This window comes from Phacochoerus africanus, chromosome X (assembly GCF_016906955.1).
Source record: "Phacochoerus africanus isolate WHEZ1 chromosome X, ROS_Pafr_v1, whole genome shotgun sequence".
Lineage (NCBI taxonomy): Eukaryota > Metazoa > Chordata > Mammalia > Artiodactyla > Suidae > Phacochoerus > Phacochoerus africanus.
In genome coordinates, this window is record NC_062560.1 from 100786555 (window position 1) to 100814046 (window position 27492).

The 27492-nt window shown below is 40.5% G+C and overlaps 1 protein-coding gene across 2 annotated transcripts in view; it reads right to left on the bottom strand.

Moving 5' to 3' along the window:
• Positions 1 to 27492, bottom strand: part of KLHL13 (kelch like family member 13) — a 204436-nt gene that overhangs the window by 70557 nt on the left and 106387 nt on the right. Inside the window, exons 3-4 of one of the 2 annotated variants that reach the window (XM_047765097.1) lie at positions 12042 to 12134; positions 9898 to 9963 (exon numbers count right to left, since the gene is read on the bottom strand). The exons of the other annotated variant lie outside the window; for it this stretch is intronic. Of the exons in view, the coding sequence (XP_047621053.1) occupies positions 9898 to 9963; positions 12042 to 12134 (159 nt within the window). The remainder of the gene's footprint in view (positions 1 to 9897; positions 9964 to 12041; positions 12135 to 27492) is intronic. 2 annotated transcript variants of the gene reach the window in all.

The following is a 27492-nucleotide window of genomic DNA, read 5'->3' on the forward strand; positions in this document are numbered from 1 at the left end:
TCATTAATGCAAGCTTAATAAAGGCAGACCGCCATTGACATGAAAGTCACCACCTTTTCACAAACTCACTGCAGTGACAAAGAAAGAATTTGTATGTACTTTTCAGTTTATATTCAAACAATACACTTGTCCTTCCCATTTAAGTAGTTGGCTTTCATATACTCTTTCCAAATTATTCCTAGTTTTTGAAAGATTGAGCTTTAGTCCCTTAAGAGTCTTTCTCATTTGCATTCAAAAAGCACAGATAAGTATTTCTCTAAGACACTACTTCCAAAAATTCCAAAATATATAATTTAATATACCAGAAATAGAGCATGAAATCACTAAGGTAATCACAAGTACCTTCCTTTAAGATATACATCAATATTCAAAAATGTATTTTCCTATGAAATCTAAACATATATGTATATGCAGTATGTATGTTCACACATATCTACAGAAAGAAAGCTTATTTTGAAACATTGACCAGTAATGCATAAACTTTATTAAATATTAATTAGGTCTCAGCCATCACTACCTCACAAATAATTTTTATTCAGTCTACCAGACACAAACACTGCACAAAAACTCAGTCAAGCAACGTAAAGGGTTAATGATATTTCCAACTCTTTTTAGTACCACCCCCCACCCCCAGCAAATCTGTCTCACAGAACTCTTGAAAGCATCAGAGAAAGGAGTATTTATTAATATCTTAGCAGCTAAAATATATTTTTTAAGTTTTAAAAAAGCACCACTAATACAAATAAACTATAGTCAATATTTTACATTAGAAGGATTTGGGTAATAATTCTTCATACTTAAGGAGTAAAAAGGTCACAGGTGCAACTGGCATAATTAGCAGCGGTAACTTGTTGGAAATCCCAAGAATGGACACACACACGCACTCATCAAGCAAGTCTGGAATGTCACAAACCAAAAACCTGAAGCATTCTCAAACATTAAAAAATATAAAACAGCTACAAATTAGCTGTATGCAACAAGGAAACGATTTCACATTTTAGAGAGGAAATTCAATCACTTTCCACCTTATGAAAATATCACAAAGTAGTAACTGCAAATGTGACTTCTCTGTCTTAGAACAAAACCCCCCACCTATGTACAATCAAGGCAGTTAAGTGTTTTGAGTCTTGATTTATAAAGACTATTCCATATTTATGAGGGGGACACAGGGTGAATGGAGCGTTTTCCAAACGTCCAAGAGGGTAAGCCTCCCCCCAAAACAAGTGGAGATCACTTTATTGCAAAGGCTCTCAAGTTATTATTCTACTATGAACTATCAACTGATTCAAAAAACCAACATGGTCTTGGTCTAGATTCATTAGGTTCCCAAGAAATCAACCAATACCAACAATCATCTATGTCAGTTTTCAGTCTAGATTTCTCCTAGACTTAAGGTTTACAATCTGTTTTTGTAGTACTCCAACAGTTGTAACATTTGTTCAAAATGAAAAGAAAGTAAGACTGTTTTCTTCCACCCCACCCTCAGCACTCTTAAAGACCCTCAAACCCTAAAAGCACTATATCTGATGATGAGCATTTATTTATATTCAGTTCTTTTGCTTTAATAAATTGCTAGAAGTCATGTGTAATTATCTCTCTTGAGCAAACAATTAATATGCCCCAGGCTTTAAAAATAATTCCTTTAAGAAGAAATATAGTCCCTGAAATATACTTTACACGATTAAATTGCTTAAGAACACCATTCCTCATACGCCATTTATAAATCAACTTTAGCCAGGTAAAATCACCCCAATTACAAATTAGCAGAGTCCAAACTAATCAGATTTTACCACTCTGACTGCGACTCCAGTAGCAACTATGGAGTGTAATTACCATTACATTCCGGAACTAAAAATGTTTCACCTACAGAGTGAAAGGAAGAAAATGATTAAACGTGTATTTTAAATATAATTTTATGCAGGCTCAGTAGTCCCACTATTTTAATATTTAGGCTGGGAAATGTCAAAAGCCTTCATTCACATCGTAGGAAACACTGATTTCATTTACAGAACACTTGGTTTCTATTATGGACAACTGCATAAAACGAGATAGAAAGGCAGCATGCATAGAAACTCTTCAAAGCATTGTATGAACATTAATCACTTCAAAATACCTGTGAAATGCATATTTCAGAGATGTAATAAACAAAGGACAATGCTGGGACTTGGCCAAGGCCACAAAAAGAGTCATTCTTGGCCAAATCTTACAACACAGACTTCCCTGGTTCCCAATGTAGAAAGAGAAGATTTGTGGAACTTTTACAAAACCATCTTGCTCAGTACCCTCATTGTATAGATAAAAAAACTGAAGCCCAGAGAAGTTAACTTGTCACACTACTAGCTAGTCGCAGAACTGGAACTAGAAACCAAATTCCATCTCCTAATGTAGGACACCCGCTCTAGAATCCCTGCCGTCCCTCCTTCTCAATGAGACTGTTCCAAAAGATGTCGGTTTCCGTTTGAAGCGAATCACATGCTACAAACGTCTCAATGTATTCAAAAGAAACAAGATTTATTCCTCCGATTATATGTACACTCAAAGATGGAAGTGGGAAAGAAATACTAAAAATACAAAAGTGTGCAGGAAGACCATTTCCAAAATCTTCTTTTTCTTCTTCTTCTTCTTTTTTTTTTTTTGGTCTTTTTGTCTTTTTAGGGCTGCACCCATGGCATATGGAGGTTCCCAGGCTAGGGGTCCCATTGGAGCTGTAGCTGTCGGCCTACACCACAGCCACAGCAATGCAGGATCTGAGCCGCATCTGCGACCTATACCGCAGCTCATGGCAACGCCGGATCCTTAACCCACTGAGCAAGGCTAGGAATCCAACCTGCATCCTCATGGATGCCAGTCGGGTTCATTAATCGCTGAGCCACAACGGGAACTTCGAATTCCAAAATCTTAATTCCAGAAGGTGTTTAAGAATATTCAGGGATAAAAAGGTAAATGAAAATTAAGCCAGTCATAGTATGAAGGAAAAGCGAAATACACAGTGAAACACAGGCTAATTTTTTCTCAGTGTAAATCTTTCTAACTAACTTTATAAAAAATTTAACTTGCTTACTGACTGCCACAGTCTGTCTCCAGCACCCCCACCCTGTGAAATGGACTGACTGATCTGTCACAGAGCTGACCTCTTTCTCCATGTTTTCCCAATATTCCCTAAGAACCAACTTACCTTTTTCTTGCAAGTTTTGCTTAATCCTATGGTAGGTACAACTAAAGAATAATAGCATTTACCACAGTCTGTGTGAGCAGACACTGTATAATCTTCTCCTCGATCTTGACAATGTCCCACCGGACTCATCTGGGACACCCATGTTATTCCTGTTGCTCAGACAAGGCTGCAGATCATGCCAAATTATGTGCTCTGTTTATGTTCTACCACTCAGTAAAAGTACTTGGATGGCAACCAAGTAGGACTGTGAAACCCTTTAAAGCACACAAAATGTTAACTTCTGGACAGTAGAGCAAAATTCTTAATACATTCAGAGTTCCTTATTACAGGAAACAGAACTGTTCACATGAATGGCTATATCTACTTGCGTGTATGTGTGTCTCCTCTTTATTTGTTTCAGAAAATTGAAATCAAATATTTTAATATTTAATATTCACATTTTATATATTTAATATTTAATATTTTAATAAATTTCTTACCAGATAACTCAGATGTGTAGCCTTGCTAAGATCAAAATGGAAAATTCCAGTTGTTTCTTAAAGGCAGCTACTTTGGAAAGTCATTATTTCATCCTTTATAAGCACCTTCTCACAAGCCAATTTCCTTAACAAAACTGTGTGGTCCTTCCTGCCCCACAAAGAATTTACATAGATTACTGTAACTCTGACTATGCCTCGGCTAATATAGTACCTAACTCCTTCACAATACAAACCAGTAGAAAAACACAATCGTGTGGCACATACTCACACACGTGTATGTACGTGTACAGAGAACTCCTCAGGGCATGATAGCATGAGTGACGTGAAGGGGAGTACTCGTCCCATCTTTAATATTTCCAAAGGAAAATAAGGGTAATCAATGTTTGTCGGGGTTTTTGTTGCGGGGGGAGTGTCAGGTATAGAATAGCAGTAAGAGGAGCTGGTGAGCTGATCAGACAGGAAACAACAGGTAAGGGGAACCAAGGAAAAAAGTAAGGGTGAGGAGAGTGATGACTGGCTGGAAGGAGAATGAAAACCCAGAATGATAAGTGGTACCTGAGTTTATGAACACTTTTTACAACCAGGGGTCAGATGAACGAGGTTATGGGGCTAAGAAGGGAGTTGAGGTAGGAGGAGCTGAGCTGACAACAAGAAAGATCCAGTTGTTGGAGACCCAATGAACCACAGATTCTGGCTAGCCTTAATCTTACTATGGCTGAAAAAAGGATTAGCACTGAATGGAAAATTCAGAAGTTCTTGCCCTTCCTTCTTCCTTTTGCTGTCTGCAGTATCTACATCTTCTATGGCCTTTTCGGGGGTTGGGGAAGGGCTACCCTGGAGTTCTTGATTCATACCATTCCCAAATCCATATGCCCAAGTAAGTCTTCATATATCTTTGACATGCATAAACTAAATTAATTCTTAAGTAATCCCATCCATTAAAAAAGGCCTTAGATCCCAAATCAGTGTCTGGGTGTGTTGGGAGGGGTAGTGGTGGAAATCAATGTTTTTTTTTTTTTTTTGTCTTTTTGCCATTTCTTGGGCCGCTCCTGCGGCATATGGAGGTTCCCAGGCTAGGGGTCGAATCGGAGCTGTAGCCACCGACCTACGCCAGAGCCACAGCAACGCAGGATCCGAGCCGCGTCTGCAACCTACACCACAGCTCACGGCAACGCCGGAACCTTCACCCACTGAGCAAGGACAGGGATCGAACCCGCAACCTCATGGTTCCTAGTCCGATTCGTTAACCACTGCGCCACGACAGGAACTCCATCAATGATTTTTACATGCTATTTATGCGCCTGATTTTTGCATTACCATTTTTAAACTCTTCTCCAAAAAAAGCCATGTAGAGAGACAGTTTATCAAATAGAGATAATGTAGCCAGTGCTCAAATAAGAGGTGGGGCTGTTACCACACCCTGTGCTCCAGCCTTGCTACTATGTCTGCCTGAGATGCTCTCCCCAAATTCCTGCTCCCCTTACTTTGGAAAATCAGAATCCCTGAATCTTTGTATCATCCTAATGGATCACTATCCCTGGCACAAAGGAAAGCACTCAGTAAGTATTGGTTGAGTAAATTCAAAGAAGTTTTGCTTGCTTGTTTGTTTGTTTTGTGGGGGCAGGGTTGGCTGTTCCCACAGCATGTGGAAGTTCCCAGGCCAGGGATCAAACCCGCACCACAGCAGTGACCTGGGCCACTGCAGTGACGTCAAGTCCTTAACCCACTCTACCACAAGGGAACTCCAAAAGAAAAGTTTTTATAAGCAGAGAAATGATTAAATAGAATTGTGTACTGAAGCCAGGGTACATCCTGAAAGGTTTTTAAATTGTTGTTATTGATTACGTTATTACTGAAAGCAGAGTTCAAGTCAAAGGAATGTTCATCTGTTAATCTGACAATTTTAGGCTATAAAGTCCTTAAAATGAAAAAATTAAATATACACATTATCTTGTTAAAAGAAATGCTTGTGTTGAAGAAAATCACCCAGAACACATGCTTTCTTAAATAAAATAAAGGCATCGCTTATAGTTATGATGGGTTGCTCCAATGAAAAAGCTCTGCTCTCACCTCAAACAGCAATAATGTATCTGTTTAGTCATCTCTCAACAATGTCCTAAGTATCTCCTTAAATTCCATTTGGTAAATAAAATAGCCAAAATATTGTTAGTTTCTGATGTGTTTGTACATCAAACCTGCAAACTTAGAAAAATAAAAAGCCATTTAAAATGTACAGTATCACTGACAGAGAAGTTAAGAATAGAGCTCTACTGACTAAAAAAATTATAGGCATATAAAGCTTTTCAAACAGTTTCACCATGCTGTTTTAATTTTGGTGACATCAAATATAGAAGCAAAACTACATAGAGTTCCCACTGTGGTGCACTGAGTTAAGAATCTGACTGCAGTAGCTTGGATCACTGCAGAGGCATGGGTTCGATCTCCGGCCCGGTGGAATGCATTAAAGGGTTATCGCAGCTGTGGCTTGGATTCAATCCCCGGCACAGGAAACTTCCATATGGCATGGGTGCAGCCATAAATATATACATGTAGTGTATAGAGAGAAGCAAAATTACAAAATTTGCATGAAGACTAAGAATAACCAATATTATAATCTTAATTATTGTAAATCCTGAACTATGTTGATAAGAGCAAATAATTTCTAACAATGTTTATAACGGTTGAAAACTTTTTTTTAATAATAAGCATTTCATATACTCAATCTCCAAAGGTATGCCAGTTAAAAGTCAACATTTGCTATATTATACTCTTTCAGAAATACATATATTTTAATAAAAATCTGAGTTGCTGAAAGATCTTTTTTTTTTTTGCTTTTTTAGGGCCGCACCCGTGGCATATGCAAGTTCCCAGGCTAGGGGTCTAATCAGAGTTACCAGCTGCCAGCCTACACCACAGTCACAGCAATGCCAGATCTGAGCCGTGTCTGCGACCTACACTACAGCTCACAGCAATGCCAGATCCTTAACCCACTGAGTGAGGCCGTGGATCGAACCTGCAACCTCATGGCTCCTAGTTGGATTCATTTCCGCTGCATCATGACGGGGACTCCTGAAAGATCTTTAGAATAATACAGTTTCAGACATTTCTCTCAATATCCCAATTAAAATTAATGAAATGGTATCTTGAAAAAATCATATTTATATTTTTTTATTCAAAGCGTTATTGTAACATTCACATGTGCACCATAAATGTGATCTAGATGATTACCTAGTTGTTCCATCTCTTTTTCTCCCTGAGTATTTGTAAGGCTTGGTTACAAATACTTAGACTAATCACCATAATATTTTGCTAACCAGAAGCAAACACGTCTGTGAAAAGCTAATCCTAATGACTCATAAAGATTATACAACAGTACTTAAATTTTCCATGAAAAAGGGCTCTTTACTTTCAATTTCTTTCATTTTGATTTTATAATCTCCCAGGCCTAATCATTAAAACTTTCAATTTCCTACATATGTGTCTCTATAAACTATTATTGTCTAAAAATAAAAAGGTTTAGCTATATAATAAATGAGAATATCATAAATTCCCAAAAAGACTCAACTTGAAGGTTGAACCTTGCAACCCACTGCCACAACATGGAACTCAAGAGTTTTCTTAAAGGTATAATTTAGAGTTCATGCTATCTGCCTACTATGGTGGCAACAAAGAGACTTAGCAACCAGTTCAATAACTCTATTTTCATGACTATTTTGACAGCCTTCTCATTTTCTAATTTAGAATTCCTCTCTTGGGTCATCTGAAGTTCTAAAGGTTTTTTCCGTAAAAAAAAAAAAAATAACAGGTGGGGGGTGTATAAAAACATTTATATTGAAAGATGCCAAATATATGGTAGCAAGTCTAAATTATAGAAGCTAGTGTACAATTTAAAACTGCTATGTCCAAAAATCATATTTAGCAAGTCAATGAAAATCCTGTGATGTAAGACATCATTAACTCACGTGATATAAAGTATTCGTGTGTTAGAACCTAATGATGGCATCATTTTAGAACTGCATCTAGCTTCATTACTCTGATACAATGCTTGTCCAATGGGAGAAAATCCGTTCTTTTCCTTTATCTCATGTTCCGTTACTAACTAGAGTAAATGTGATTCTGATATGTGGGAATGAAAAACAGAACTCATCTTCTAGGTAGACCCTAGGTTTTAGGTATATGCAATTTAAATTTCGGTTTCCTGACTGCCTTTCTAAGTCGGTCTACTTCAACTAGTAGTTCAAAGCCACTTTGTGTCTTCAAAATCAAATATATGTTTTAAATACTCAAGTTATTTCTCAAGGAATCCTAAAGCTACATAACACTTGAGTAAAATACAGCTTCCCTTTAGCTAGCATATATTTATTCATTCATTCCTTATTCAGCTTGATCTAAGTTGGAGACACTGTTGAGCATTTTTATGAGTCTTCGACTACAGGGTCTGGCCATTTTGTTTAAATTCACATGATTCTGTTCAGCCAGTAAACAAAAATATTTACATTTAGGGATTTCCAGAATCACCAGCTTTTGAGATTCAGATTTGTAAAGAACAGAACTACATAATGCGTTTTCCTAAAAGGGTGAAGAGGCAGCAACATCGAGCTTAAACCGATACTCTAAACAGAGAACAAGCATCAGCAAATTGATTAGGGCCATGTTTTTGCATTTGTCAACTATAATGCATTTGTTTATACCAAGGCCTCTTTAGCATATTAGCCATTCCTGATGGGGTAAGATAGACTCCTTGAACTTCGCAAATACCAAAATCAATCAACTCACTATGCCAAACCCAAAACCTGTAAAGAAGAGGTGCGTGCTGAATCTGCTCCATCATCAGTGGGTACTAAGCAGTTAGGACTGTGCTAGAATGTTACAAGTATATAAAAGAAAACACATTCCCTGTCCACAAATCCCTAAGCTCTAATCAGGCCGACTGCATATTCACATTTGAAACCTGAGTAAGCATCAATATATTGCTATCCTTAAGCCTTAACTATCCAGAATCCGAGACAGCCTGGTGTTCTGGCCAGTTTTTAAAAATTAAATGTAAAAAAAAATGGAATAGATTAACTCTTTAAAAACATCAAAAGTCACTTGTTTTTCACCTTTTGGTGGCAATCTTTCTGCCCTTTACCTTCTTCAAGCCTAAAATGGAACAAGCCTATTGAAAATACCTCATAGGCACCAAACAAAATGCACAACAGCTACTATGATATGCTTCCAAGGGAGATAGAGCAAGATTCGCAAGCAACAGCTGTCATTCCTCACCTCTGCCTAACTCCCGCCCCCATTGGCTTTGACATGGAACTTGGAAGCTACCAAGAGCAAAAGGGGCTCTTTTCTTTACCTTCCAATACATCTACCAAGAGTCCTATACCTTGCAGACAGGGGCTCCCAAACTTTAGGATGCAAAAGAATCATCTGGGCTGAAGACTGAAAATGCACGAATCTGGAAGTGAGAACCAGTACTCTGCATTTGAAACAAGTAGCCCAGCTGATGTTCATGCCTCGTCTACTAAACTTGGAGAAACTCTGCCTTAAAGTCCAGGTTGCTGACCCCAGTCGGAGCGAGATTCTGTTTTCTCTCTTGGTCCCCCTGGCCTTCCTCAGCCTTGGCTGCTCACCACTAGTTGTCAGTCTGCACTGTCCATGGCCATTATCTTGCCCTCTCACACTCCAGATCTTTCCAGGTCCGGGAGAGTCTGAAAGCCAGGTCTCTGGCTGGCTGACAGATACAGAGGCAGACGGACAGACACATGCCAGGTGGGAAATGGTGAGGTACAGCAATTAGGAAACAAAGGTAGTATAAATTATACTGATTGGGCAATACAGAGTAGAAGTTAAAAACGTGTTTCAAACTTTTTGGATGAGGATGGCGCTGGGCACCTGTGGTGGTCTGATTGTAGCTCCGCCCCTAACTAGCTTTGTCACTTCTAGAGTTATCTTCCTCATCTGTAAAATAGGGAAGATGCCAACATTCCTTGTCAGACTCATGGCAATGTTAGGCAAACCAACTGAACTTGCGTTTGTGAAAGCACACTGGAGACTATAAAGCACAATACAATGAGGTGTGGTATTTTTTAAAAGAAATAATTTATTTCTTTGCCTTAATAAACACAGTACCCTAGACATTACTGAAAGTTTCCTTGATGACTGAATGTCTTCTAGTTACCTCAGGGTCTTTTTTATGAAAGTAAACTCTCATTGACAAAAAGGCAGAAGAAAACGCAAGACCCTTGAACATACCCTGAAGTTGATTTTTTGAATATATCCTTGAAATCGGCTTGTTTTAAAGATAATTGCCTCCGTCTCCTGAAGGTGGAGTGCAAAAAAAAAAAAAAAAAATCTGGTTAATTGTGACTTTATTGTATGTAGTTCAAATTTTTCAAAGCATACTCTAAAATTTTTTAGCTGTAAATGAATAAACCATATTTATAAATAATGGACAGTTGGGATCACAAAGAACAATTTAAAATATGTAAATTAACTTAAAAAAAAAAACCTTAACTAACAAGCCATAAGATTCTATTTGTTTTTAGAAGCTCTCTTAATGTTTCAGAAAGTCTGGAATAAAGATTGACATTAAATACAACATTTCTTGGCAGCTGATCTAAAAGACTAAACTAGACAAATTTGGACATAAGAAAACACTTTTCCAGTAAATATATACTCAGCCTCGGAATGCTTTGTCATTTTCTAGCTTTTTAAGCCTAAAGTTCAATTCTTTGCTGATATACTGTTTTGCCATTAAAAACCCGAAAGCAAATGACACACATTATAAGCTTTCAGAGAACAGATGGCTAATGTTCTCCTAGGTTCGTTTACTACAATTTTTCTTATTTTCATACTGCTTGTAATTAATAAAAACATATAAATAGATGTATTGCCTCCTAACCAGAAGATTTTATTTTTGTGAAGAAGTTCTGTTATATGTCTAACTCCTTCGGGCTAATGCAAAAGGCAAGGATGAATAGATACACTTCTGGTACTGCCTCAGGAACGCAGTTTTAAAAACAGAGACTACTACAGAAGCACTGCAGTATACGCTGTCAACGGTCAACTCTCTTAAAAAATTAAAGTATGCTGGCAGGTGTTTGAGAAGCTCTAACACAAAATTCAATTTATTTACATTTATTTCATTTATGTTGTTATTAGCTTATAGAAAGTAAACATTACTAAGCAGTGCCTGTATCTAACTTTTTCTTCAAAATGAACAGTTTTGGTATTTTTTTTCTGGATCATCTCAGTAAAATATATTTACTGGAAAAGTGTTTCCTTATGTCCAAGCACTATTGTATTATTACAATCACAACTAAATCAAAGTCATAGTCCAATAGTAGCTGTAAAAAGACCTTGGCAGAAGCCTTATCCAGAATGTTATCCTACATGTACCAGCTTCTTATGCAAAAGGTAGGTAGCAAGTATTTTATTTCTCTTTAAAATGATAAATTCAAAACAGCATCTCCTTAATGGTAATACTATTTCAAAGTCTACTTTTACCATATACAGAAAAATTAGTTTTGAATCATAAAAAGCCACAATGGGTTAAATTCATAGTTGTCATGATTTAGCAATCAGCCTCACCAAGCAAATAACAATTATATTATTTTTTTTGCTTAAAAATCCATTAAAGTATCATTAAATACAGCTTATTTTATATTCCTATTAATATTATTCCTTTCCTTTGTGTATTTAAGAAGAATCTGGTGTGCCACCTTCTGGTAACTGAGTGGAATTATGTAGCTCTACACAAGTCACTATTCTTTATTTTAACTTTTAAAAAAATATATGTATTCCTTAACCTGTATTACATTTAAGCTATATAAATCAATCTATACCACAATCTGCAATAAAGTAAAATTTCCCTAGTGATTTTTTTTTCAAAAATCAAGCTTTATACATGCTTCCTATGATTTTTCCATGGTTACCAATATGTCTCCTGAATTCTACAATACATATAAAATTGATTTTTGTACACCGCTTCACAGCCACATATGAAAACAACAGGCTTGCTATTTTAATGAATAAGTAACAGTAGTAAATAAAGAAAAAGAAGGTCTCTTACCAATAAGCCCATTTTTCTCTTAAGGTTTGAACTCTCATCATTTGTCATGTTCTTGTGGATCCCTCTCTCATCAAATTCTCTGGAGTTTTAAAGTTGAGAGCTGTGATGCACAGCTAAGCTCTGCTACACAGTAGCGCACCCCAGTGCATCTGCCTGGTATAACACTTTGCAATTGTAGCTCCCAAAAGCAGAAACAAGCTTGATATATTCAAAACCTATGCACTGCACACCTTCCCTTGATAGGAAATTGTAGTCAGCGTGATTGAACTATTTCTATTTCCTATCTTAACTCCTGATCAGATATAAAGATCAAAAGCGCACAAACCTCAGGCTTAGTAACAGTAAACCGAACGGGAACAATGTATTCATCTTCAGAGCTGAGGTGGGGTGAGACAAATAGGAACACCAGGAGATCTGACTGAGGGAAACAAAACACGTTTATCTTATTTTTTCAAGGGTCACTGTCCTGAGATTTGTCATATTACCTTAAATCCTTATTATCTTTAACTCTTTCCTCTCCCAGCCCCTAGTAGCCAGTCATTTATTTATCCTTTCCTCTTTATCAATTTTCAAGGGATATGCCCCCTGTTGTTTCTTTGTGTGTTCAGCAAATGAACTACTTTGACAAATGCATAGAACTGGTCTCTCTGCAGCTCTCATCTTTAATCTAGCAATCACGTTGCTTCTAGAGGACTCCCTTAAAATAAACTATATGTGATGCAAATTAAATGTTCGGCAAATATGTTATTCAACAAATATGTGTCAAGAACTGGCTACATGTCAGGCAGGTACCCTGTGAGGTGATATGGATGCTATGGATGTAAAGGTGAAGAAGACACAGTCCTGTGCTCTCAGGAAGCTTCTAGTTGAGTGAGGGAAGCAAACAGGTACTCCGACAACAAAAAATACAGTGTAGAAGCATTTGCAGCGCAAGCCCAGGATTGCACAGCAGCAGAGGAACAAGGAAATTAGTGCCGTGACCCAGGCTGAAGAGTGAGGCATTTACCAGGTGGTGCCTAGAAAAAAACAGTCTATGCAGACACACAGAGGTGGGAGGGCTACCTCATGCTGGGAGAATCAGGAAAATCTTCAATAGAAATGGAAGGACTGTTAAGGGTACTCGGGGTTGAGGGGAGTGGATTTTAAGATACACAGAAACCGGAGTTCCCGTTGTGGCACAGTGGAAACAAATCCGACTAGGAACGATGAGGTTGTGGGTTTGATCCTTGGCCTCGCTCAGTGGGTTAAGGATCCGGCACGGCCATGAGCTGTGGTGTAGGTTGCAGACGTGGCTCTGGTGTAGGCCGGCAGCAACAGCTCCGATTGGACCCCCTAGCCTGAGAACCTCCATATGCCGCGGGGGCGGCCCTAAAAAGACCAAAAAAAAAAAAAAAGATATACAGAAACCACATCCCAGAAGACCTTACATGCCTGCAAAGACGTTTGGATTTTATCCTATGAACTAGGAGAAGCCATCTTTTGAATGAGTGAATCACTCAAGAAATTAATCAAACCACTACACCCAGCACTCAGAACTCAAGACAAGCCTGCCAATCTGTTCTTCCCATTCACTGTCTCGTATCTCCTAACACCAACTGCCCATCTAGATACCTCACAAGCTTGCTTTATTCTTTCTCTCCTTTGCTCCACAGGTCCTCCTGCATGAAATCCCTTCCCTTCTTCACTTATTTTTCTTTTTAAGGACACACCTATGGTATATGAAAGTTCCTGGGCTAGGGGTCGAATCGGAGCTGCAGCTGCAGGCCTACACCATAGCCAAAGCCACAGCCACACTGGATCTGAGCCACATCAGATCTGAGCCACACATGTGACCTAATGCAGCAGCTTGTGGCAATGCCAATCCTTAACCCACTGAGCAAGGCCAGGGATCAAACCCACATCCTCACGGATACTAGTCAGATTCTTAACCCACTGAGCCACAATGGGAACACCCCCCTCATTTTTATTTCTTTCTTTAGTTTTCTTTTTAGGGCCTCACCTGTGGCATATGGAAGTACCCAGGCTAGGGGTCTAATCAGAGTTACCAGCTGCCAGCCTACACCACAGCCACAGCAATGCCAGATCCAAGCTGCGTCTTCAACCTACACAACAGCTCACGGCAACACTGGATCCTTAACCCACTGAGTGGGGCCAGGGATCGGACATGCATCCTCATGGATACTAGTCGGGTTCTTAACCCACTGAGCCACAACGGGAACTAACTATCCCTCCCTCACTCCACTTCTTAAACTCAGCTCATCCTTCTAGACCTGAATCAAATTGCATTTTTTTCTGTGATGTGTTCGCTGGTAATCTGAGACTATGGTTTATCAATGTTCTTCCATCACACAGGCCATGCATTCTTCCTAATGTCTGGCACACAATGCTCAAGAAACATTTTGACCTTTTACCTATAAAGGGACGCAAAATGGCAAGGCGATGACACTAAGGCCAAAGCCAGAGTATGAGGGTAAGTGGCCTAAGAAAGCAAACCGCCCTGGACTTCACAGTATACACCAACCTTGGTAACTTTCTTTACCAATCTCTCAAGCCTTAAAAAGAAAATATGGATTTAAGAGAAGTAGACCTGTATTAGACAGCAGCTCTGTATAACCATGCAGCACTGTTGGCTGTATATATCACAGCTCTGGTTCAAAACGTGCATGGAACTGATCAGAAATGGATATCAACAGAACAGCTGAAGGATGGAGCTGTGATCTTTGGAAAAAAGAGCTGGGGGCGGGGGAGACTGCGAGACTGATTGTGTTTTACTACTTGAACTAAAACAGGAAAATCCACCTGAAGGTCCATACCATAAACACATAGAATTCATGGAGACCACAGAAACAGATGGGAGAGTGAAGACAGGGGATTGGATCCAGAAGGTTTTGAACCTCATGGAGTGGTAAGGGAAAAAATCCAAGTGTAAGAAGCGGGTGTGTTTAAAAAGGGATAAGAGTGTGAGCTGGGAGATTCATCTAGGACAAGAAGCTTTACCAGAGCAACGTGTCCTGGGGTGTAAATATTTAGAGTCCTCTCCCTGTGGAACCACACCCCATTATGTTCGGTGTCAAACACCCAGACAAGTGTTCACCGAAGTTGGCATTTAGCATTCAGCTTTGTCTCGTCCTTTTTATGTATACATAATCTCTCAGATTTATGCAAGGATGCAAAAACCATGGTGCTTTCTTTTATGTAGACAATAAAAAATCTTTTCATCTTCTTCAACCACTTTATGTGAAAGTGGGTTAAGCAGCTTCTGCCAATAACTTCAAAAAGCAGTTAATACTTGAAAATATTGTCTCAATGACTTTAAAATGCCCCAGATAAAAGCTGTCTACACCTTCTTTCTGGTTTATTGAGTGCAAAAACTGACCACTTTCCTTTCCACTAACTTGTAAGGAAAAAATTCAAACACAGGGGAAAAAAAATGAAGAATGTGATTTTGGATACGTGCCACGCTTTTCTCAAGAAATCTTCAAAAAAGGGCAGTACTTAGGGGACATAAAAAATGATTTAATCCATTGGCTCTTTGGAAGAATGTTTTAAAACTATGTATCAGTGGTACCATAGATTTTAAAACAAAGTGAAAATAAGCCAGACCATTTCATCATTTAGTTTTGTGGAAAATAAAACAATTGTTAGAGTGTTTCCCTCAGCCCTGGCAGGAAAAAAGCAATAATCATTTCATATTATATTTTGAACTAGAATGGGCATTTTATCCAAATTCACATGAACTAGTTCATCTAGAAGTTGCAAAAGGATGAAAGAGGGTAATAACTACCTCCGAATAGTTCAAAGTGGGTCTCATATTATTTTTGATGACAGGGTTTGCATTAATCAAGTATAAACACTTCACTGACAGCCCATTTAAAATACCATCATCATGTTATCTCATGTAGAGCAGTGCTCCTCTTCTTTCTTCTGGCGTGTGTAAGGTGGCTCAGAGTGGATGAGTTGTGTGGTTTATAGAGTTTTCTGTCCTGTGGAAATATTCTTGGATGATAGATTTTGATAAACACTGATCTAAAGAAGGGTTGGTCAGGGTATTTATATTGGGAGCAATTGCTCACATTTCTATAGCCCAAAAGTGAATTCTTCAGGTGAATTATCAGATTCCAGGAGTATTAACACTCAATCTAATGGGAAAGGTGGGGGTCATAGGGAAGAAAATGAATGGAAGTGTCTTTTCCTGTTATTAATAACTCTGCCTGTACTGTCACTGGATTAGGAAAAACGGCAAAGGAAATAGAAGGCCACAGTTTTATGACCTCCCATTCCTAGTTGAATGAGTCATAACCAACTTACATATTCCTAAAATGTAACAAAACCTAGGTCATGCCACTATATGGTATCACAAAGGATTGAGGCTAAATCATGAGTAATTCAAGCTACCTAATAGATGTCCATTATTCAAGGATGACTATGAAATATAACAACTCATATCTTACCAACCTAAGTCTTAAATCCATTACTACTTAACATTATAGTGAGAATTGGAAAGAAGCTAAATTACACACGGTAGACCTTTGGGAAGAAAGTTTATCATGTCAAGTTTAGAAACATAGACATAAGCTAAATGACATTCCACAGTCAGAAGGGCAGACACATGGAGTTCATAAGGAAGTAAGAATACTTCAATTTGTCAATGCCTTTTTAACTGAATTTTCCTATCCTGATACTCCACAAAGTATCTCACTTGTTTTAAACATTAAGTGAAAGCCTCCCCCAGAAGAATTCCAAGTAAAAAAAAAGTTTATTATACCTCTTAATTTGTAAGAGTCTCATTTTCATTTTCACCTTGAGCCTGAGGTAGGCAATGTAGATGTTAACCTCCCCATGTTATGAGTGAAGCTACAGTTATTAAATGACTTGCCTCAAGTGACACAGCAGCTAAGAGAACTGGAAAACAAGCAGTTAGGTCCCCTGATACCTAATTTAGAGTTCATTAGTCACCTCTGTATTGTATTATTTGTTTTAGGGGGGAATAAAGGGTCTTCTCACAGTGATCATGGGGAAGTAAATGGCCAGAGAAAGGAAAGAATAGGCTATAGGCCATGAAGATAAGGGATGCTGATGATTAAAGCTGCAGAACGATCAACATGCACCTATGCCAGAAATCCCTGCCCAATGCCAATTTCCAGAGCTCCGTTCTTTGCCTCAATTAGTAATTTCTTGGGATAGACCTCAAGTGCACTATACATACTCTCTCATGCCTCAGTGGTTATGCATGTGATATTCTCTCCACTTGGAATTCCCTGCCCTCCCTGTCTACCAAATCCAAGTTCTACTCATGCTTAAGTGTCCCAGCATAGCTCCTTCCATGAAACCTTTTCTGGCATCCTTGTAGACTCTGGTACTAGTTTTTCTAAACTCCTAAGGCACTTGGAATATTGTAGCTCCTCTACCTTGGACTGTCATTGTTTCTTTAAACTATACACTAGGAGCTCAGCAGAAGCGAATCTTACTAGCATCCATGAGGATGCAGGTTCCATTCCTGACCTCACTCAGTGGATTAAGGATCTGGTGTTGCTGTGAGCTGTGGTGGTATAGGTCATAGATACGGCTTGGATCTGGCGTTGCTGTGGCTGTGATGTAGGCTGGCTACTACTGCTCCGATTTGACCCCTAGCCTGGGAACCTCCATATGACACATGTGCGGCCCTAAAAAGCCAAATAAATAAAATAAAATGACACAAACTATACACTAGACCAAAAACTCCTGAGACTTGCGGCTGAGTCTTTCTTCTGTTTTTGTTATACCTAACTCAATGCTTGTCACACAGTAACCCAATTAGGGGAGGCAGTTTTGGTGAAATCAAGTCAGCAGAGGTTAAGTTCATCTCTCCTCCAAGACTAAGCACAGTTTGCAGATGATAATTAAGCAAGAAATCATTCAAGGGCCTTATTCTTCTAAAGCAGTTGGAGCCTCCCGCAAATGTGTCGCTTTTGTATGAGGGTCATTTTGAGCTACAGGCAATTAAGACTCTGAAGGTTCAAGAGAAACTTTTGTCCCTCCTTTAACTATCTGGAAAGATTTAAAGTGGGGTGTTTTCTTTTTTCCCAGAATAAGTTATTATCAGAGATAAATTTTATCTGGGTAGCCCATTTGTATGTCAGGGCCAACAGCTAATTGCCCATCATGTGCTCTTATTGCCCTGTGAATGACCCTTGACCTTGGAAGCCCCAGGCCCCCATCCCATTCTCTAGCTCATTTTACCTTTCTGTCTTTGAACTTCTCGTGTATGTAGGGTTCTCGTACATACAAAATTACATTTGATTTTCTCTTGTTAGTCACTCACATGTCAATTTATTTATGCCTTTTTTGTCTTTTTTTTTAAGGGCCGCACCCACAGCATATGAAGGAAGGTTCCCAGACTAGGGATCAAATTGGAGCTGTAGCCGCCGGCCTATGCCACAGCCACAGCAACCCAGGATCCTTAACCCACTGAGTGAGGCCAGGGATTGAATCCACATCCTCATGGCTACTAGTGGGGTTCGTTACCACTGCCAGGACACTTCCCTACATGTGGTCAGTTTAATTCTTAGACTATCAAGAAGAACCTAGAAGGGCAGAGGAAAGTGTCTTTTCCCTCCCCTCCCCTTCCTAAACTAAGATGTGAATGGTAAGAAATAAACAAAAAAACAAAAGATATAAATAAACAATAACAATTGCAAACAATATACCTAAATGATGCCTTTAGATGTTGGTGTGATAGACACTGCGTGTGGCTCCCAGGGTGCTTAGAATAGTAGGTATATGACAACTCTATGAAGGATGTGCAGACAAAAAATATTGCCTGCCATTTCACTACACCAAGAATGTCTCCTTCCATTCCAGTAAACAACAAATACTACCCTCCATCAAGCCATCAGCCACTGTGGGGACCAGATAACACAGCCTGAGGGGAATTCAGGATGGAGAAAAACAGGATACTGGTCCGAGATAGTGACCATGCCTATCTAAGGAATAATTTCTTTTCTTTCTTTTTTTTGTCTTTTGTCTTTTTTAGGGCTGCACCTATGGCATATGGAGGTTCCCAGGCTAGGGAGGGTCTAATCGGAGGTACAGCTGCTGGCCTACACCACAGCCACAGCAACGCGGGATCTGAGCCCCATCTGCGACCTTACACCACAGCTCAGGGCAACGCCAGATCCTTAACCCACTGAGCGAGGCCAGGGACCCAACCTGCAACCTCATGGTTCCTAGTCGGATTCGTTTCTGCTGTGCCACGACGGGAACTCCTTTTTTTTTTTCCCTAAGGAATGATTTTTTTTTTTTTGTCTTTTTGTTATTTCTTTGGGCTGCTCCCGCAGCATATGGAGGTTCCCAGGCTAGGGGTCCAATCGGAGCTGTAGCCACCGGCCTACGCCAGAGCCACAGCAACGCAGGATCCGAGCCGCGTCTGCAACCTACACCACAGCTCACGGCAACACCGGATCGTTAACCCACTGAGCAAGGGCAGGCATCAAACCCGCAACCTCATGGTTCCTAGTCGGATTCGTTAACCACTGCGCCACGACGGGAACTCCTAAGGAATGATTTTGATGAGGCCAGACTCTTGCATCTTCCTACACAGAGAAAAGCACTAAAATAATTAACTTTGGATGTCGCTTTTTGTTATATTAGTAGTAATCTTTTTATGTTCAACTACATTTTTTTTTTCCCTTCAGGAAAAACTATATGTATCCTGGCTCCTCCTCTACCTCTTGAGAGCAGTTCCTCAGAGCCTCTGAGAGGCTGTCTCCCAGGCTTCAGTCCTTAGTAAGGTCCCTAAATAAAACATAACTCACAACTTTTAGGTTGTGTGTTTTCCTTCAGTTGACAGATGGGTAGAGGGGTGAATGGCTCAGTAAGAGACTGCTGAACTGAGCTCAGCAAAGGAAACCGCTACTGTGAGGAAGGGAAATGCCCATCATCATTTGTCTAAGTCAAGATAGTATTGGTCAAGCTAGCAACCGAGGAAATGCATGTCATTGATTTGTCACCACCTAGACCAGTGAACACTGAAAAATGAAACAGTGTCTCCTAAAGCCAGTCATTTCTACAGACTGCTAATTGAACAGGATAAAGGCATTTTCTTTGGACTTGTACTGATACATCCTATTAAATTATGGTAACCAGGGAGGATGAAAGAGTAAATCACAAAATCCAATTCTGACAATAACTGCTCCACTAGATTGAACAATGACCAAAAAAACAAAACTGAATTCAACCAAGCATGCCACTGCACATCATCAATACCTAGTAACACAGAAGGTACGCTGAGCAGTCAAGAGTAAAATACACAGATGGAGGGCTCCATGCTACCCAGCCCCCAGAACTTTCCAAACGGAAAAATATACATATTTGATTAAAGACCTATGTTCCCATAGGAGAATTATAATTTATTTAGGCTTAAGGAAATGCTTCAAATCCCTTTCTCGCCCCATTTCCTGGCCTCCCCCTTTGTGCCACTGGCAGAGTAGAAATGGCAAGGATATTAACATAATGAACAAAGCAGTTCCCCATAGGGAAGAGCCTATTCACAACAAGGTTTAACACATGCAGAGTTAAGGATGGAGAGGGGGCGGTGGCTTCTGCAGCTGTGAGGGCTCACTGATGCAGATCATTAACCGCTATCTCTGCTGCGTTCTGGGGTATGGCTAGAGTGGCTGGAGGTTTTTATTTAAATGAAAATAATGTGATCTTATAAAAGGGAGCTGTGTTTTGCTAACACTGGACTTGAATTTTGCCACTGGGACACAGAAATGTAGTGTATAAGTCCCTGTAGGCTGGTTGGAAATACAAGGGTCATAAAAGCCTCTAGGATCCCGAATCCTAAAGGAAAGATTGGCTTGGAAGCCACGGAGATCAGTGGGACAGCCAAGGGGACAGACACTAACAGTTAGGAACAAGTCCCAGAACCACGAAAAATCAGTAGCAAAAAATAGGATTCCGTATTAACCAATGGCGCCACCACCAAGAGTGAACTTGACTCGCCATCTTTCCTCATCCAAAATTTAGAATTAATTATGCCTTCCTTGTTGCTTTCATTATCTTGACCTTCCATTACTCCTTATTTCTGTGGATGTAAGACTCCATTTTCAAGGTCCCCTCAAGCCCAGCCCCACCTTACTCACTCTATCCCATTTCCCATCGTAAGTCATCCCAGATTTGCACACAACTGGGAAACACCAAACCCCCTGTACCCAGAACTGCCATTACACTTTTTTTTATTGCAATGTATAGTTTCTATGGATTCAAGAGAATCCACAGAGAAATGTTACACTGAAACACTTTGGGGGAGGGAGGTAGAATGGAAGGGGAAATGAGCAGAGGTTTTCCTTGTTCCCAGATATCTTCTCCTACAGTACCAGCTCTCCCTCCAATAAACTGTCTCTCCTATCCTTGTGCCCACCTTCTCTCTCTCTCTCTTCCCTCCCTTCCCCTCCCCCTCCCCCCACCCTCTCTCTCTCTTTTATTATTTGCTCCGTACTACTGCCAGAAATTCCTGCCATTACAGGTTCATTTTGCTAAAAAGAAGTCTAGAAATTGTACCAAGGACAACTGCCAGGGCAAAGTGGTTATCAGTTTTTCACACCTTGGTGTGAATGAGTTCAGTCCTGTTCAAATTCCATAGAGCTCTGCCCTCAGGGAATGGGGAAGGCTGGTGGGTGAGAGGGAGCCTCTTGGCATCCTGGTAGCCTTGGGTGAGGTGCTATTGAAGGAAGTTAGTAGAGGGCCTTGCCAGAGAGAGAATCTTGACTAGAGATAGAGAAACTGAGATTAGATTCAGGTGCAGAAAGGGTCACGGGAGAACAACCAAGCTTAACTAACTTCCAGTACCACTGTGTCTTCAAGCCCAGAAGCCACCGTGCCTTTCCTGACCCCCTGTTCCCAGGCCCTGGAGCCCAAGCTAGTACTGCCCAAGGGATAGATCAGCTACTTCAGTAGGTTGATACAATATTTGGGCCAGAAACCTCACCCTCATGTATATGATGTATCAAATGAAGCTTTTTTTTTCCCCTTCTTTACGGCCACTCCTGCTTCCCCCCCCCCCCCCCCCCGCTTTACGGCCGCTCCTGTCCTATATGGAAGTTCCCAGGCCAGGGATGGAATCCAAGCCTCAGCTGCGACCTACACCCCGTGGCACCATCAGGTCTTTAACCCACTGCACCCGGCTGGGGATCAAATCCACGCCGCCACACCTCCACAGCGACCCGAGACGCTGCGATAAGATTTTTTTTTTTTTTTTTTTACAGCCATACCTGCAGCGTTTTTTTTACATTCCCCCAGCAAGGTTGTGAGGGTTTTATCTTCTCCACATCCTCACCAAAAATTGTTATTTTCTGTCTTTTTTTTTCTTTTTTCTTTTTACAGTTGCACCTGAGGCATATGGAGGTTCCCAAGCTAGGGGTCGAATCGGAGCTGCAGCTGCTGGCCTGTACCACAGCCACAGCAACCCGGGATCCGAGCCTCCTCTGTGACCTACATCTTAGCTCTTGGCAATGCCGGATCCTTAACCCACTAAACGAGGCCAGGGATCGAACCCACATCATCACAGAGACAAACGTCAGGTACTTAACTTGCTGAGCCACAACGGGAACTCCCTGCACTTGGATTCTTAACCCACAGCACAACTGCAGAAACTCCTGTAATTAAATCTTTAGAAGTCATGCCATTGAGTAGGTTGGGAACTACTTGTACTTTTCAACCTCCCTCCTCCCTCTATACACAGACCGAGGGCAGGTGGGCTCTTTATTTTGGAGATGCTGTTTTTTTTTTTTTAACCATCCATTCAATTCATAAAACATTCCCTTTGCCTAGATTGTGGTCGCCCCTCTGTTCTTAAGTTGCAAATCAAACTACCTTTTTGAAGCCTAAGTGGATTCTCCAACACTCACCCAAGGCCTTCTTTTCTAAATTCTGGCTGCACTCACCTCTAAAAAAAGACTGTAAGTTAACTTTCTACAGGCAGAGGCCATTAATTCATCCCCCAAACGATGAATAAGCATCTATTTTTTATTGTGTTTAGGCCAGAAGTTCAAACATGAGTAAGTGCAGTTTCCCAGAACCCTAAAAGTAGTCACAGCCCAGGGAATATCAAGTACAGTCACAATACATGGGAGGTCGTGGCACAGTGGAAACGAATCCGACTAGGATCCATGAGGATGCATGTTTGATCCCTGGCCTCGCTCAGTGGGTTAAGGATCCAGCATTGCCATGAGCTGTGGTGTGGGTTACAGACACGGCTCAGCTCTGGCGTTGCTGTGGCTGTGGTGTAGGCTGGCAGCTGCAGCTCCGATTCAACCCCTAGCCTGGGAACCTCCATGTGCCTTGGGTGCGGCCCTAAAAAGGCAAAAAACAAACAAAAACAATACAATGGGAGGTGCACTACGGGAGAGGGGGGAGGGGACATGAAAGCATATGGAGAGCCCTAGCTGGCTGGGAATCCAGCAAGTTTCCCAGAGGGGATGCCAGAGCTAAGTTTTTTTTTTTTTTTTTTTTTTTTTTGCTTTTCAGGGCCTAGTCAGACTCGTTTCCGCTGCACCACAACCAAAACTCCAAGAGAGGGCTTAAATAGTGGACTTTAGAGCTAGACTGTCTGGAGTCAAATTCCAGTTCCAATGTTTCTTCATTGTGTAACTCCTGTCACTTGAGTTTTCTATTCCTTACTTTTCTCTTCTGTAAAGTGAGAATATTAATAGTGTGTATATTATGTTATTGTTATTTTCTGTCTTTTTTGTTTCTTTTTTCTTTTTACGGTTGCACCTGAGGCATATGGAGGTCGTGGCTCAGTGGTTAACAAACCCAACTAGGAACCATGAGGTTGTGGGTTCGATCCCTGGCCTTGCTCAGTGGGTTAAGGATCTGGCGTTGCCTTGAGCTGTGGTGTAGGTCGCAGACGCAGCTTGGATCTGGTGTGGCTGTGCCTGGCAGCTGTAGCTCCAACTGGACCCCTAGCTTGGAAACCTCCATATGTTGCTGGTGTGGCCCTAAAAAGCAAAAAAAAAAAAAAAAACAAACAAAAAACAAACAAAAAAAACCCTCTCTCTCTGCATGCTATCTTTACATGTGAGCTTGTTGGGGGAGCCCAGGACTGAGAAAAAATTTTGGAGTCAAAAAGGGCCACAGCATATGGGACTTGAAAACACTGTCTGTTGCATGTATTATTTTATTTATTTTTGCATCTTGTTCCTAATGTCAGAAGCAAATTTCATTTTCTCCCTATATAGTCGAGCATTTTCTTCAATGGTACTGGTAATCCAACAGGTACTTAGTCTTGACCTCAGCTTTTGTACTCAGCACATTCAGCCTCCTCTTAAAATTATTTAGAGATGTGGCTAATCTCCCCTATTAGGCTGAAAGTATCCAAGGCAAAACTCACTATCTTATTTACCTGTGATGAACAGCATCCAGAACCTAATAGGTACCGATAAAAATTAATTGGCTTGAACATGATAATGATTTTTTTTTGGCTGCACTTGCAGTATACAGACATTCCAGGGCCAGGGATTGAAGCCTAGCCACCGCAGTGACAACCCTGGATCCTTAACCCACTGTGTCACCAAGGGAACTCCAATAATGATACTCAGAGTTTCCTATTCTTCAGTCATCTGTAAATGGTCTTCATTTGTCATCTCACTACTACCTTTATTATTTGTTTTTTTTCTTTAAATCAACTCTTTAAAAATTTACATTTATCTTAAGAGGAAAACTTTTTTTTTTGTCTTTTGTTGTTGTTGTTGTTGCTATTTCTTGGGCCGCTCCCGCGGCATATGGAGGTTCCCAGGCTAGGGGTTGAATCAGAGCTGTAGCCACCGGCCTACGCCAGAGCCACAGCAACGCGGGATCCGAGCCTCGTCTGCAACCTACACCACAGCTCACGGCAACGCCGGATCGTTAACCCACTGAGCGAGGGCAGGGACCGACCCCGCAACCTCATGGTTCCTAGTCAGATTCGTTAACCACTGAGCCACGACGGGAACTCCAAGAGGAAAACTTCATACTTGTTACTGCAAATGGAAAATTGGTATAACTTGCCACAATGAGAAGGCATCTATTAAAAACTCCTAAAACAACAAAAAATGCTTGCTTGTACACAAATTAACACCATCCTATTCCCCACATAGTTCCACATATTCCACACTATGGGGCAAGGTGAGGTGTGTTTTTTTTTTTTTTTCTATCAACGTGAAATTCACATACTATAAAATTAACAATTTCAAATTGAACAACTCAGTGGCAATTAGTGTATTCCGAATGTTGGGCAACCACGACTTCTATCTTGTCCCAAAATAGTCAAATACATGTACATGCATGTTCACAGCAGCACTATTCACAAGAGCCAAAAGATGGAAACGGCTCACATATCCATTGAAGAAAAACCCATCTCCATTAAGCAGCTGCTTCTTTTCCCCCCTGCCCACAGCCACTGGCAACCACCACTATGCATTCTGTCTCAATGGATTCATCTACTTTGATAAATCACATAAATGGAATCGTACACTATGTGATCCTTTGTACCAAGCTTCTTTCATTGAGTGTAATAGGTTCATCTACCATGTACAGAGCATCTGTACTTCATTTCTGTTTATGGCTAAATATTACATTGTGCATATATACTACAATTTGTTTATTCATTCATTCATCCATCAATGGATATGTGAGCCGTTTCCATCTTTTGGCTCTTGTGAATAGTGCTGCTGTGAACATGCATGTACATGTATTTGACCATGTGCTTTCCTTTCTCTTGGGTATATACCTAGGAGTGGAATTTCTGGGTCATATGGTAATCCTATGGGTTTTATTTTGTTTTTGTTTTTTTAGCCACACCCATGATATGCAGATGTTCCCAGGCCCAGGATCAAACCCATACCACAGCAGTGACCTGAGCCACAGCAGTGACAATGCCAGGTCCTTAACCTGCTGAGCCATCAGGGAACTCCAATAATTCTGTTTAACTTTTTGAGGAACCTCTAGGGTAGGTTTGTACAACACACTCTTTTTGTGTTTTAAAATAACATGTGGGATTAAAATATTTCACACCAGAATGTGTGTCTCCAAACATATGACATGTAAGGAAATTCATTCTTATTGTGCTTATGAAAATACAAATTTCAAATAATTTTCATCACATTTGTATGCTAGTTGTTTTCTTTGCAGTTGGTCCTGTTACATCAGTAGCAGATGGTTCAGGCAATTACCAATTTAGGTCTTCATATCTGAATATACATGACCGATTTCATTAAAATCAGGCCTTCGGATGAGCGTTTCCCTCACAGTCTAGCACCTTTACATTTTAGAAATTCCATTCTATGAACCTTTCCACAGAAAAGAAAATCATGGACTTGGAGAAGAGACTTGTGGTTGCCAAGGGGGAGGGGGAGGGAGTGGGATGAATTGGGAGCTTGGGGTTAATAGATGCAGACTATCGCCTTTGGAATGGATTAGCAATGAGATCCTGCTGTGTAGCACTGGGAGCTATGTCTAGTCACTTATGATGGAGCATGATAATGGGAGAAAAAAGAATGTGTACATGTTATATAACTGGGTCACCATGCTGTACAGTAGAAAGAAAAATTGTATTGGGGAAATAACAATAAAAAAATTAAAAATAAAATAAAAATTCCATTCTATCCCCTGATCTGTGATAGTTCAACAACAAAATAGGAAAAACCAAACCACCAACAAGACAGAGAGCACAGGCTTGCTTCCAACTCACAATTACATATCCTATGAATACTTTATAGATTTAAAAAAGATCATTTTGTGAATGTAAAGTTTTGCTCTCTCCTGCAGCCACACATTGTTGGGCATGCCTGAGCTCTGCACTGGTAATTCAGTTGGTCTGGATGAGAAGTGGCTACCTGCTTCAACCTTGACTTTGGCAATAATATCCATAAAATCACAAATGTGATACACCAGGCTGTTTTCCCCCCTAATAAACATTAAAACAAACAAAACCATTCAAACTGAAAGTGTAAGTCTGTGTACTTCCTGGAGTCTTTATACCGCCAGGAGCATGCATGCCATACTTTAGAAAACACTGATCTAACAGGAGCTGGTTTTGTTTTTTGTTTTTTTGTTTTCAGGGTCGCACCTGCTGCACATGGAAGTTCCCAGGCCAGGGGTCGAATCAGAGCCACAGCTGCCAGCCTACACCACAGCCACAGCAATGCAGGATCCGAGCTGCGTCTACAACCTACACCACGCTCATGGCAACGCTGGATCCCCGACCTACTGATCAAGGCCAGACATCCAACCCACATCCTCATGGATACTAGTTGGATTCGCTTCTGCTGCGCCACAACAGGAACTCCCAGGAGCTGGTTTTTAAAACTGTTCATGCTATACTCACGTATCTTGTTTGCCAAAGAAACAGGAAGCTACCATCTTGTCTGCAAAGTGACAAAGAACCAGTGTACAACTGAAGAAAGGGTTTCTAATACATCAGAAGGCTAAGGCCTTGACTTCCTAAGAGAAAAAGGACATATCTTTGGTGGGCATCTCCTAGAATCCAAGCTGTGAGGACAAGGCCTTCCGGAAGGACTCACAGCCACCTGAACTATGCAACATCATCCACTGGGAGATGCACTCACCCTGTGACTTGACAGAATGCTCTGTATTCAAAGAGCACCCACATCTAGTTGAAAGAGCATGCTGTACTCTTCCTGTGGTCAACCACGCCATCCCCTAGAATATACTACAGCCTTGGACGCACGATCTACTGGCAGACAAGAGAGTCATTGTTAAACAAATCATTTCTCTTTTTCAGCATAGAGATTATCATA